Source organism: Sander vitreus, chromosome 1, assembly GCF_031162955.1.
Source record: "Sander vitreus isolate 19-12246 chromosome 1, sanVit1, whole genome shotgun sequence".
In the NCBI taxonomy this organism is placed as follows: domain Eukaryota; kingdom Metazoa; phylum Chordata; class Actinopteri; order Perciformes; family Percidae; genus Sander; species Sander vitreus.
In genome coordinates, this window is record NC_135855.1 from 6,704,547 (window position 1) to 6,719,588 (window position 15,042).

At 41.9% G+C, this 15,042-nt stretch overlaps 1 protein-coding gene across 1 annotated transcript in view; it reads left to right on the top strand.

The window, feature by feature from the left end:
- adamtsl3 (ADAMTS-like 3) overlaps positions 1 to 6,857 on the top strand; it is a 243,556-nt gene extending 236,699 nt beyond the window's left edge. Inside the window, exons 13-15 of the mRNA XM_078256216.1 lie at positions 797 to 1,010; positions 3,945 to 4,092; positions 6,769 to 6,857. Of these exons, the coding sequence (XP_078112342.1) occupies positions 797 to 1,010; positions 3,945 to 4,092; positions 6,769 to 6,857 (451 nt within the window). The remainder of the gene's footprint in view (positions 1 to 796; positions 1,011 to 3,944; positions 4,093 to 6,768) is intronic.
- The last annotated feature ends 8,185 nt before the right edge of the window (positions 6,858 to 15,042 follow it).

Sequence of the window (15,042 nt, forward strand, 5' to 3'; positions counted from 1 at the left end):
CTTTTGCCAATCCTCCATTGTTCGCAAGAATGCATGCACATATAAATTGTGTCATGGGGAAAAAATACTTTAACTTTTTTTCTGATACCTGCAATATTAGTCACATAAAGTTTATTTTTATTGGTGAAACGACAAGATGAAATGACATTTGTCTAATGATTCAGCATTGCAACACTGGAACTGAGAATTTGCATGAAGTGCACACTGCTATATTTCTCAATAACTAAAGAAAAAGTAAAAATGAGCTTGAATTGTATGCTAATCTTGAAAATGTCACTTGAAAAGTATATTATATGTAAAGGAACCTGATAAAATCAATGTTGTTGCTAGTAATTCAGTCCTTGATATAAGGGCATGCAGTGAAGGCACTTCTGATTTGCAGGTAAAACATTGTTTATTGTCTATTTAAGTAGCCTGATTATTTCTTAATATTTGTATAACAGAGAAATGTTTGAATAAAGTTGAATCATCAATCTTTGAAATAAAACTAAGTAGTTGCTGTAAACAAACAATCATTGAAAGAATGGGTACAGACAGTTTCACTTCAGTATATGGAGCTCCCCTTTTTAATATACAGACATCGCTTAGGGATGCAGTCCCCTCTTGGCAGTTTTCAGTAATATTATAAAAAAAAAAAGATCTTAAAAGTAAATGTTCTTTTCTATTTTTGTATTTTTTAAATGACCAGAAATAGAAGTCCACACTTGGTCGGTGTAGCCTGATAGTCCACTGTTGGTAATATAGACGTGTATGTGTGTGCTTGTGTGTGTGTGTTTGTGTGTGTGTGTGTGTGCAGCTGGGAGCAGGGCCCCTGGACCCAGTGCTCGGTGTCCTGTGGCGAAGGCGGCGGCGGCTGGCAGGACCGCAGCGTGATGTGTGTGGAGGAGGACACCCACGGACAGTTCTCCCAGGTGGAGGAGTGGAAGTGCACCCACTCCCCTCGACCCACCACCCGACAGACATGCAACACCTTCGCCTGCCCCCAGTGGGTGGCCATGGACTGGTCTCAGGTCAGTCAATAAAGTCATCTCAAGTACCCAGCACCACAGGGTAGAGCTGTAACAATTCCACATTTGGTGTGTACAGCTGAAAAGATTAATCGATTAGTCGATTGTCAGAAAAATAATCAAACAATTTAGATTATCAATAAATCATTTAAAGTGCTCATATTATGCTCATTTTCAGGTTCATAATTGTATTTAGAGGTTATATCAGAATAGGTTTATGTGGTTTAATTTTCAAAAAACACCATATTTTTGTTGTACTGCACATTGCTGCAGCTCCTCTTTTCACCCTGTGTGTTGAGCTCTCTGTTTTAGCTACAGAGTGAGGCATCGCACTTCTGTTCCATCTTTGTTGGGAGTCGCGCAGTAGCTAGGTAAGGACTACCAGCCAGTCAGAAGCAGAGTGTGAGGGCGTGCCACGCTAGCAGCTAGGCGAGCATTATAACGTGTGTTACAAAGTGACGCACGTTCGTCACGGAAGTAAAGGCTGGACTACAATAGAGCTGCTTGGAGCAGTTTGTGAACAGTGTTTTCTGCTGGAGATGGTAAGTCCCTTTGGGTTGGACTTTGGGCTTTTTCACTTTGTAAACCTATAACGTGCACAAAAAAAGATATATAACACAATAAAGGAAAGTGGAAAAGCCAAAAAGCATAACATGAGCACTTTAAGCCAAATTATCAAACACAAATGTCAACTGATTTATATCATTGTAAATTAAATATCTTTGATATCTCATTGATGATATGAAGAATTCACAAAGCCATTCTTACAATTCATTTCCTACACAAACACCTGTTTGATCGATCTGCGGTGAAAAACAGACAAAATAAAACAAGATACTATCGTAAACTCAAATGAAGATATATTTGCGAAAAAGACTCAAATGTTCTGTAATTATATTGGCATGTTATGGAATTTATTCTCATGAATAATAGATTAACAGGACAAATAATGTTTACACTGATGCTGTTTACGATGCCTCCGTCTGGCGGAGCACGTCGTTTTAATATGGTCATCATATACAGTATCATAGTTAACCATTGTGAAAGGTACAATAGAAAGCTACTATTTGTCATTTACAATTAGATTAATTCCGACACCTTTTAGCTTTTTAGATAAATCAAATTGATGGCTAGAAAAAGGCATGCCATGCGTAATGACGCACAATGGCTGGCTTTGCACTGTTGGGAGATGTGGCAAATGGAGACCGACAGCAAGAAGACTTGCTGGCAAACAAGGACGAGTGGCCTCAGAAACGGTTCTGACTGCCTCGAGCTGTCCTGTTGAATCTCTGTGCTCAGCGTTACAGAGGAGCGCTCAGAGAAACCACGCATTGCCTGTGCCACTTCAAGACGGGTCAGCTCCGGCGTCCCGTGGCAGAAACACTTTCTCTGTGTAGCGCTAGGCGTTTTTTTGCATCAACTTTAATATCGGACCATTTCTTTTTAATTTGGGCCACGGTCCGACCTTTGAGGCTGTGGCATTAACTGCATCTGCAACATGTTGTCCCTCTACAGCTTAGTAATTCCCACACTGTGCCCTCCAAACATATTTTTCTCTTTTCCGCCTCTCAAACAAGAACTACAACTTCACATTGAGTGAAAGTCCTTTGCTTTGTTTTCCTCCGTGCGCATGATGTCGGTATGGATGAATATTAATTTGGGGCGTTTCACTGACTATTTAAGGGCAATTATGGGCGTGACATGAAGCCGCCAAAGCTGCGCCACATTTAGAGTTGATTGTGATTTATAAAGGGAATCCGGCATAGGATGTGCGTGCCCACGGTTTTATAAATCCGAATATTTCTGTCACATCCTATGTTTCGTCCGTACGCCACTTCTGACTTTCGTCGCACAGTTTTATAAATGAGGCCCCTGGACTCAGAAATAATGGAGCAACACCACATTTATAACGTTTTGGGTTTCCTGGTTTTGCTTTAGTGTTTCTAATATTTTAGAAGAAGGCGAACAATGAGCAGCGTGCAGAGTGAAGGAGAGAGATATGATGATGATGATGATATTGATGATGATGATGAATATGATGATGATCATGTGTTGGCACACAGACAGCCAGCGATGTGTGCTCAGAATAGGTTTTGGATTTTAAAGTTATTCATCTTTAAATTATATATAAGCCTCTAAATTGTGTGCAAGGTTGAAAATGCACTTCTTATATTTGGGTCGGCTTGCATTCATAACTAAAGTGAACAGAACTCCAGAGCACTTGGAAGCGAATCAAGATCAAGCGGACCAGAGTTCAGTTGTTTGGTCCGCGCTAGTCTATATCCTTGACGTTTCACTTCTGGGATTGCTAGAGTGCAGTCGGAAAATTCCGCCAGATGTCGCTCTTTTCAGCCAGATGTCCGTCACCTTCTGCTTTCTTTGTGTTGTAATTCTAAACTCTGGTTGATTTATGAGGACTATGGTTAACTGCTCCTCAGATCTCTGCAGGGTAAATCCAGACAGCTAGACGGCTATCTGTCCAATCTGAGTTTTCTGTTGCACGACTAAAACAACTTTTGAACGTACACACGTTCCACCAAAACAAGTTCCTTTCCGAGGCTATTTTGCAGAGGCACCGTGGCTCAGTCCGGCGTTTAGTGCCCAACATGATTGTGATTTGTTTAAAGAAATGGCAATAAGCCAGAGCACGTTTTTCTCCTATCCTGCGCGCAGAAGCTAGAGTCCGTCATGTTTTTTTAATCTTCTGTGTCCTCCTTGGCTACTAGTAACAGCATGGAGGAGGGGTGGGGGGGTGCGCGATCACGGAAGGCTGTATCATGTGGATGCTCCAACAGTGTCGTTGTCATTACTTCAAATTCCTCATGGGGGAGACAGAAACTATGCACTATAGCTTTATTCACCTGAAATGAAAGTGGATAACACTTGTAAAGCGTATCATATGTGAGGTAATGTGTGTTTGTTGCCTCCCCACTGCAGTGCACGGTGACGTGTGGGCGTGGCCTGCGTTACCGGGTGGTGCTGTGCATCGACCACCGGGGACAGCACATCGGAGGCTGCGAAGCGTCACTCAAACCTCACGTCAAAGAAGACTGTCTGGTCCCTATCGCCTGCCACAAGCCCCGAGGTAAGTGTGTGTGTGTGTGTGTGTGTGTGTGTGTGTGTGTGTGTGTGTGTGTGTGTGTGTGTGTGTGTGTGTATGTTGTAAGCAAGACCATAATAGACGTGATCACAAATGTCTAATGTCTTTATTTTGTTGTATATCTTATTGTATATAAACATTCTCCTATTGGATAGAGGAAGGAATGTTTTAGTACCAGAAGGCATAATACCGGTACATGCACACTAAAGCTATTTATACAAGTAAAAAAATAAATTCTTTCACCATACTCATACACCCCTATCAATCTTATTATTGTACATGTATGTGGTATATGGCTTTTGCATTTTTCCAGTATTCCAGCTCCATTGCTCCGGTGCCGCTGGGAATTTCGCCGGATGTCCGTTACCTTCCTCATTGTTTGTGTTGTAATTTTAAACTCTGGCGGATTTCTGAGGACTGTGGTTAACTGCTCCTCAGATCTCTGCAGGGTAAATCCAGACAACTAGCTACACTATCTGTCCAATCTGAGTTTTCTGTTGCACGACTACAACAACCTTTGAACGTACACGTTCCACCAAAACAAGTTCCTTCCCGAGGCTATTTTTCAGAGGCACCGTCGATCCCTCTGGCGCTTAGCGCCGCCCAAGACGATTGTGATTGGTTTAAAGAAATGCCAATAAACCAGACCACGTTTTTCTCCCATCCCGGAATGCTGCGTGGACTAACCAGACCCTCCTCCACAGCGCTGTGGAGGAAGTTCTGGCAATGCGAGACTACGTTTGGCAAAACCCGTACAAACTCCAAAACAAAATGTACAACCTGTCAGCCCCCCCACACACACACAAGGACATCTAACTGTAAATCGAGGAAGCAATTGGCCTGTTTCGAACAAGCACACGCTCCAATCGGGCACTGCACTAGGACATCTAAATACAGGACAAATATAAAGTAAAATGTGTTCGTCATATGTTTCTTTCTTTCATGGGTTCTGTATGTGTGTGTGTGTGTGTGTGTGTGTGTGTGTGTGTGTGTGTGTGCGTGCGTGTGCGTGCGTGCGTGCATGCGTGTGTGTGTATGTGCGTGCTGTCCTTAATGCCCACAGTCACCACCTTCACCATAAAAACAACAGGCTTAATTTGCATTAGCTTCCATCATGTGGCCTTAATTTATGATCCGTCCTCCGCTGTAAAACGAGCATCCCTGCTCATTAAACTGCTGGATTCTTCAAAAGGTCGTCATCATTCTCTCCAAAAAAAGCTCATAGTTTTGCATGCTTGTGTACTGTGTGTCTCTAAGTGCCAGTTAAAAAGCGCTTTTTCCATGATAATAAAACTCTGTATTAGACTTGGATGCTTTACACTATTACTCACACACACACACACACACACACACACACACACACACACACACACACACTAATCCTCATAATTAAAAAAATAAAGAGTTTAGAATGCCAACACAAAGAAAGAGGAAGGGACATCTGAAAAGAGTGCCATCTGGTGTAATTTCTGGCAGAAAAAGAGCAATCCCTGAAGTGGAACGTCGTGGACAGGGCCTGAAATTAACACCCAACCACGTGCCAAAATGCAGTTGAATTTTGCAATTGGCGGGTAAAACTGTCAATCTACCTGCCACCTTGGCAGTCAATGACAATTGAGTGATACAGAGTTATTTTGTTTCGCCATTGTTGTTCTTTCAAATCTCAACCAAGTCCGCCATTTGCTTGGATTTGAGCTACAAATGTGGTGGCGCATTACTGGGGTGAAGAGGCTGGCTGAAAACAAGCAACCAACAAAAAGATGAGGATGATTCAAAGAAAAGTAAAAGGAGATGTTTTATTACCAAGTGGGAAGATGGCAACAACGGCAAGGTTCGTGAGGTGCTGATTTACGACAGCAGTGCAGAACAAATGTACTGCTGTGACGGTCGTGTGTATGGCTCAGAGAAAGAGGTGGAGGAAGAGGAGTGTATCTGCTCCTTTTCTGTGGACTCAGAGTAGCTATATATATGATATATAGTCATATAACGGTATATGATAACTGTCTCTGACAGGGGAAATCATAAAATAAAAAGATAAAAAATATGTTTGATAAGAGTTATTAATTATTGATTTCATTAGTAACTTGACAGCATTTAAATGTATATTCTCAACAAGTTCAAGAACAATGCTTGTGCATTTCATGTATTTCATCTTTATGAGGAAAACAAATTGGCTGGTAAGAAGCCTCTGTGGCTAGTGGATTTTAAAATCCACCTGCCACAGTGGCTGGTCACCAAAAAAGTTAACTCTGGTCGTGGATATAGACTAGATATGAGTTGTATTTCCTGCCGCCACTAGGGGCGCTATTTTATGAAATGCTCCTGTGGGTCGTATGAGAGGGTCGGGAACAAACCACCCATGTTGTCTTATGGTTTGGAGGACTTGAATGTTGAATGTAACATAACGGCAAATTTTATTTCTGCAGCTGATGACATAACTTGGCTTAATGACGTGACGTTTTGTTCACTATCATGTACGTTTCTTAATTTTCCGTGTAATCCGTGTAGGCCAGCTGGCTGAAATTATGTTTGAATCTGATATGTTTTTGTGTTATATTGTGTTATACATTGTGAATGGGTCATGGACATTTTATTTTGGGTCATAGATATGTGTGGGAACCCTGGACTGGGGTGGAACTTATTTTTCCATCTTTCCGTCAGAATCTCTGCCGGTAGAGGCCAAGGTGCCCTGGTTAAAACAAGCCCACGAACTGGAGGAGCAGCATACTGCTACAGAGGAGCCCACGTAAGTACACACACATGCACACACACACACACACACACACAGACACACACAGACAGACAGACAGACACACAGACAGACAGACACGCACATACGCACACACACACAAACGGCTTAGCATCGCTAGCGTTCGCCTTAGCCAACTCCTTCACCACTAACGAAGCGAACTGGAAAATCAAACTGTTCCCGAACCCTGTGGGAAAGAGGGCCACAACATCATGGCCACCAACAAAACTCAGTAAAGATTGTTCTTGCTCAGGCTTTAACTTCTGGATATTTGGCAGCGTTGCCACAACGGACCGCATCTTTCTCCGCCGCCATTACGGAACTACAACTCAAACTAGCGCACGTCACGACCTCAACCCTCTGTTCGCTGATTGGACCGTCAAATATTTGGACGGAGAAAACCCACGAATATACCAGACGTAGTACTGAAGGAAAATGAAAATTGAGCGGAAGTACGTAGGAGGGCAGAGCCAGGCTACATGTAAGCTGTTCTCGCATTTATATCGCTTCTCAGCTGAGAAGTTTTCTGCAGCTTTTGACCAAAGTGCAGTGCTGTCTTCTCATGCTGATATTAATTGTCTGGTCCACTCCTTCAACACATATTGCTCATCAGTTTTGGATAAAGTTGCTCCAAGTAAAATGCGACGTGTTTCCTCAGTCAACTCATCCCCATATCGAAATGACTTCATTCGCTGTTTCCAGCGTACATGTCGGAGTGCGGAACAACAGTGGAAATCCTCCAAGCTTCATGTTTACCGGCTGTATCACAAAGACCTATTGACTGAATACAACAACATGGTTAAGGAGGCGAGGACATCTTACTTTGCTAACCTTATTTCTTCCAGTAAACGTAACCCTAAAGACCTTTTTGAAACCATCAACAATATTGTCAATGCTGCTCCTCCTGAAGTGCCAGTGTTTTCAAATAAGGACTGCAGTGACTTTCTCTATTTCTTTGTGAATAAAATTTGTGATGTCAGAAATGGCATTATCCCCTCTACTACTACATATTCGGTTCACTCAATCCGGCCACCAATCTTGAACTGTTTTGCTCCGATCTCGCTACAAGAACTCACTGATCTGGTTAGCAGTATGAAATCTTCCTTGAGCCCAGTAGATATTATACCAACTTCCTTGTTTAAAAATGTTCTTGGGTCTGTGAGTATTTGGGTTCTCTCTATACTCAACAGCTCTCTTCAATCTGGTTGTGTCCCTTCGTATTTTAAACATGCAGTTGTTCAGCCACTACTGAAGAAAACCAAACTGGATACATAAATTCCCGCAAATTATAGGCCCATTGCCAAGATGCCTTTTATTTCCAAAATTTAAGAAAAAGTTGTTGCTAAACAGCTCACTGCTGTCTTGAATACACACAACATTTTGGACAAATTTCAATCTGGCTTCCGTCAGAAACGCTAAACAGAAACCGCTCTTCTTAGAGTGTCCAACGATTTATTAATGTCCCCTGATATGGGTGAATGTTCGGTTTTGGTGCTGCTGGACCTTAGCACAGCATTTGATACAGTGAATCACAACATCTTGCTTGAAAGACTTAAGCACTGGGTTGGTATCTCAGGGAGCGCCCTGGATTGGTTCACCTCCTATTTTTCAGATAGAAGTTTTTTTGTGTCACTTGGTCCCTATTGTTCAGAAGCTGCTGCCCTTTCCTGTTGGGTGCCTCAGGGTTCTGTGTTAGGTCCGATTTTATTTATATTGTATATGCTTCCCCTGGGACATATAATTAGCCAATTTGGAGATATCCGTTATCACTTCTATGCAGATGACATCAAGCTGTATGTCTCTTTTAACCCGGAAGAGACTGACAAGTGTTGGAATTGCTTACATTTTTGACTTCCATCAAGGACTGGCTGTCAAACAACTTCCTACAGCTTAATGAAGATAAGACCAAAGTCCTTATTGTTGCTCCGGACACTACAGCTTCAGCTTTTGGGGTCCCTTTCTTCAGCAGTACAGTCCAAACTGAGAAATCTTGGTGTTATATTTGATCATAACATGTATTTTGATCAACATATCAAATCACTGACCCGCACGTTTCTTTCAATTAAGAAACATTGCCAAACTTAAAGCTGTTGCTTCCCATTCTAAGCTTGAGATGATCATTCATGGTTTTATATCATCCCGGCTTGATTACTGCAACTCCATTTTCACCTGTCTCAGCAAGTCTTCCCAGTACTGTATGCAACTGGTCCAGAACTCTGCTGCAAAGCTGTTGACCAGGTCTAGCAGGATGTCGCACATCACCCCAATTTTATACTCCTTACATTGGCTTCCGATCAAGTTCAGGATCCAATTTAAAGTTCTTGTTCTAACTTATAAAGCTTTGCATGGTCAGGCACCTGTTTATATCTCGGACCTGCTCCATCCGTACACTACTAACAGGTCCCTCAGGTCTTCTAACCAGGGATTACTGGTGGTCCCACGCACTCACTTAAAAACTAAAGGTGACCGTTTGACCTTTGAAGCGGTGGCTCCAAACATGTGGAACGCCCTTCCTATTGTTTTACGTTCTGCAGTCTCTGTTGAAGCTTTTAAAAAGCAGCTGAAGACGCACTTGTTTAAATTAGTTTCTGACTCATGTTTGTAACTTTGGGTTTTAGGTGTTAATCTTTTAAATGATTTTCATTGGCCTTTCAATAATTTTTTCCTTGCTTATTTTCTGTTGGATCTTGCTGTATTTTTACAAATGTTTATCATGTGAAACACTTTGTGACTTTGTCTGTAAAAGGTGCTGTATCAAATAAACGTATTATTATATTATTATTATTATTATTATTCCTGCCTGCTGCTCTGGGTCCGGTCAGCTCTGATAGGCTCCCTGGGATACATCAGCTCTCAGAGATCACACACACCTCAAACACTTTGCACACAAACCTCAAACACTTTGCACACACACCTCAAACAATTTGCACATACACCTACAGCTGGCCCTAGCAAATCTTCATTACATGCAGCCAAGCAAATGTGCTGTAAGCCAAATTAATTTGATGAGCACATGAAGCTCAGCTCTGGTACCGTACTCACTCTGCATGCTAGACACATTGTATTAAAAGGGAATATTCCAGCAGAAATCAAGAGTAGCAAAACAACACCCCTGTAGGTTTATAGGATGGCTCTGAAAAGCATGTAGCTTGAATTTCAGAGGCGGCCCTTACCAGAAAAACATACGCGTTGGCCGCTTGGTAAAACACTTGAAATAATTTGTGTACGTTTTCTTGATAGGCAACCACTTGTGTGTAATGACTGGAAGTAAAGATATAAATAGCATAACATACTGCAAAACCTCTTAAGTTATTACAATTACATTTCACAGGAATTGTACCTTGTACTATTTCATGTGACATTTATTGATTGATTGACTGACTGATTGATTGATTGATTGATTGGTTGATTGATTGATCAGAGAAAGCGAAGCAAAATTTCACCTTGTGTCATTTTTACAAGTGTGACCATCGGACCTGTTGTGTTTATTGGCCCCAAACAGCCAAAGTAACAACTGCACAGTGCTGTGAGTTAGGGGGCTTTCACACCTACTTCGTTTTCTTTCGGATTTTTCAGTTTGATCCGAACCAAAATTACAGGTGTGAAACCTCCCCCCAGACCACGGTCCAGACCAAACAGACAAAATTTGATCCGACCAAAAGAGGTAGTCTCGGTCCGGATCAAACTGAACCAAACCACCAAAACAATCCCATCTGTAGTACATTCTGTGATGTTAATCTGTGATTACTGTAAATCTTTTAACCAACTCATAGCAGGTGCTCTTTGGCTACCAAATGTAAAACATGTCTTGACCAAAAACATGTTGGTTTCAAAAACTATGGCTCTTTCAGTATACAGCATGTTGTCTACCTGTGTGTTCAGATTCGTCCCCGGGCCCTGGTCGCCCTGCAGCACCACCTGCGGGCCTGGCAGGCAAACTCGGGAGGTGAAGTGCCGGGTGCTCCTTTCATTCACCAAGACGGAAGTGGACCTTCCAGAGGAGGAGTGTGGCGAAGACAGACCCCAGCTGGAGAGGCTGTGCAACCAGGGGCCATGTACCAAAGTCCCAGGCGTCTCCACGGGCCTCCAGGACCATGAGGCCACTTACATGCAGACAGAGGAAATGTTCAGCTGGGACTACCGGGGCTTCACTGCCTGCTCAGCCACATGTGCTGCTGGTGAGCTTTCTGAAAGGGATGTCGGCAGTGTAAACAGGGTTTCCGCAGGGTCTTTTAGGCCTTAAAAAGTCATAAATTAAAGTATTGTGTTGTAGGTCTTAAATAATTTTAAACAGGTCTTAATTTTCCTACATCAATGCAACGTTACCTACGTTGAAATGTTCCCATAGTTCTTTCTGTCACTAATCCAAATATAATTTGCTGTATTATGACTACAAATGAGACCAACATGCAGCCAATCTAGACACCAGTCCTATAATGCCAATGATGACATCGGAGAATTGTTTCAGACAATGTTTCCGGACTCTGACATCTGACTTGTTTTAATGTTGTGATATAGGTCCTGAATTGTATTCATAATGGTCTTAAAAAGTCTTACATTTGACTTGGTGAAACCTGTAGAAACCCTGGGAAATGCCCTGGAGTCTTTTTGTCCATTCACGTCCAACTGGTTCTTGTCTCTGTCCTCTGCCCAGGGAAGCAGACTGCAGTTGTGAGGTGTGTTAACAGGAAGCAGGGTGAAGAGGTGGAGGACTCTATGTGTGATTCATCCAGCAGGCCGCCAGTGATGATCCGCATCTGTAACCCTGAGCCATGCCCCCCCAGGTGAGAGAGCACCAGCCATATCGAAGGCTCACAGAGCCTGAACGATCACACTACAAGGTGGGGGGGGAAGGGGGTGCGAGACAGGTCTCCCTGTGCTTGTGCCCAGTTTAACTTTGAGCTCTGTATCACACATATGAATACTAGTGTTTGATACAAAGAGATTTCAAGTGAGCCAGGCTAATGACCTGACTAAACTTACTAATGGTCATTTAAACTGATCATGTTGATGTAGCACTACCTATTGGCGAAAAGACTTATAGGAAAATGGTATGGCATAACCAAAAATAAAGGAAATAGGGAATTTATATATATATATATATATATATATATATATATATATATATATATATATATATATATATATATAAATTCCCTATTTATATATATAAGTCTGGTGACTTTCGCGCGCAGAAACTTGAGTGAAGATAATTACTAGGGCTGTCAAACGATTACATTTTCTTAATCGCGATTAATCGCTGAATTTCTGTAGTTCATGTTTTATTACATGATTAAAATTCTATTATTTTGCATTTCAGAACAGTTTTTAAGTACATATTAACAATGGAAAGCAATTCTTACCAGTGTTTCTTGATTGGGAATCAAATGAATGCAAAGCAAGTGAATTTATGAACTTGATTTTAAGATTTGTATTTTGATTTGATTTGTATATATTTAATCTAGTCACACATTTGAATTTAACAACAACTTTAAATGCACCACAAGTCTGTAAATTACCAGTTTCATTGAACGCACCGTCTGTGTTTTTCTGACAACAGCAGCTGCAGATTGTTACATCCCGGTTTTGAATCCTCTACAGTGAAATACAGTCACACTTTACACCGTTTAGCGTTAGCTGTCAGTATTGTAACCGTGTTTAATCCAGCTACTAGCTAGCGGTAGGCTAACGTTAGCTGCTGTCGAGTGTAGTGTTAACTAGCGTCACGTGCAGCGATGTTTCTGTTTCCTGTAACGTCTGTTTCAGAGCGTCAGAGAGAAGTGCAGGTATATCAGTGGCACCAGAATGAGGCACCGAAATCCGCGTTGCTATTCCTGCAGCAGCAGGATGTGTTACCTGCCTGTTAGGCACGACGCAAAGCCGAGTGAAGTGAAAATAAATTAATAAATGGCGGCATATGATTAAAAAAGGTTTTGAACGCTGCGCCGCTGCATGACTCATGCAGCCAACATGGGGCAAACGCTCTTACTGGGTGAGCTAGAGTCCTTCTTTATTGTTACATATCAATATTGATCCAGCTTAACGTTACTACAATGTACTGTTTGACAAGTAGCTAGCTAACGTTAATGCTAATGCTTGGTGGGTTAACATATAGGTTACAAACATTGTTCAACACACGCATAGTTATTTTTAGTATGATTGTTTTGACCACAGATAACAGCACTGGGCTAACCCACGAATAAGTTCACCAGTAACGTTAACGTTAGCCGTATAGCTAGACGACTAATCTAGCTAATACTAATTTAGCCAGCTAGCACACCCCTGTCGATCTGCCTCACTCTCCCCGGCGCAGAGAGACTTCAGTCAGGATGACAGCTGACAACAGCCCCGGGACATATACAGTAGTTGCCATTAGCCCCCAGCCAGCTAGCAGCAAGCCACTATCATTACAGCAATCCGAACCCGGCCAGCACTTAACTCCAGTGCCGGATGCTAACGACGCTAACGGCAGTTTAATGAAGCGTCGGGAAACAGACCATATCAGACCCAGGCACCGGAGTCAGAACAGTGGCCATCCATGACGTAAACTACCTCTCCGTTAGCGCTACCAGTGTCCGTGCTGAAAATCTCCTCCCTGCAGAATTTCTCCCCCCTTCGCATTTAGCTGTCTTTAGCTAAACTAACCAAACAAAAGATGGGTTAAGCATCAAAAACGACTAGTTAAGATTACAGCAAAGTGAAGGGAGAGATAATTCCGGGCAGCTGGGAGATCTTCTGCTGCCATCGAAAGTCCTTGCCGTCCCGGAGATTCCCCCAGCAATCCCCATGCACACCCGTCTCTCAGCCTCCTTGAGTAACATACAACAAACCCGAGTGTTGAAAACATCTAAAAGGTGACATTTACATGTGAAATATATTGTGATAGTGTGGTTTTAGCTGCTGGCTAATGTTAGCTTGCTGGCTCACTAGCTAACTGGTCACCTACCAATACAAATCAAATCAAGAAAAACGTAATTATGTTGGGGAAACTGCAGCTATTTTATTGGAATAACATGAATAAACGTTAATAAACGTAACGTGAATAAACTTGAATGGGTAAACTCATCCGTGAACAGATGCATTCTATTCGGCGATGATGTTTAACGATAAAAACTACAACTTCCATAATTCCATGCAACTTCCCAACGTCATCAAAAGTCTGTGTTTACCATCCATTGTTTTGATTGAGAGACCCCTAGCAGCAGAAAGTTATATTATTGTACGTTTAACAGCTGTATACTACTAACCGTATATGTATGTGATAGGATTTCTATCTTTGTTGTTAAACTCTTTGTGAAACATGATCAAATTCAGACAATGAATGCCATTAAACTTTCTTTTATTATTCAGTTTGACAGTCAGTCATAATGGAAAAAGAACAAAAATAAACTACTTTAAAGTAGATTTTCTTTGGGGCTAAATAACGTGGTATTGGATCTGTGCATTATCTCCAGTACTTGCCGGTACTGATACCAGCATTTCAGGCAGTATCGGAGGCTGTTCCGATACTGGTATCGGTATCGAAACATCTCTAATCAAAACCACACTTTTTTCGGCTGTCAGTTTGCCTAACCTGCCCCAAATGACCTGTCACTTCTGTACCCAGGTCACTGTTGATGCTTTAAAATTCAAAAGAGTTGAGTTTCAAACTGTGTTGAGTTACAAAGCATCATCACTAAACTGCCCATAGAGGCGTGATTTGTGATATTGGACTATATAAATAAAATGGACTTGACTTGACTAAATTGGGTGGAAATTGAGGGTTTTGGTGGTACTATTGGATGCTGCACCAACAATCAGGGAGTGTATCTCGAAGCTTCTACTTTGTTTGTCAGCACTCAATGAGCAGGGAGCAGGAGTTCAAGTTTCTTTTCCATAACTCAATGAGATTTTAAAGACTTAATGAGATTTGAAAGAATGGAGGAAAAATGCCCACGGACATCAAAGCTGAAGTCAGCGATCTAGACCCAGAAACCTGGAGATAAGCATCAGACAACCAAGTCCCTGAATGACTATTACAGTCCATAGAATTAGAGGCGGTAATTTGTGACATACACACCAAGCAGGTGGTTCCAATATTTTCAGTTTACTCCTCTGTACATTGGGCTTCTTTAAAATAATCCTTGCCATGCCTTCTACATATACAGAGAGCAGAAATGTCCCACAACTTTTAAAACCCTTAAATC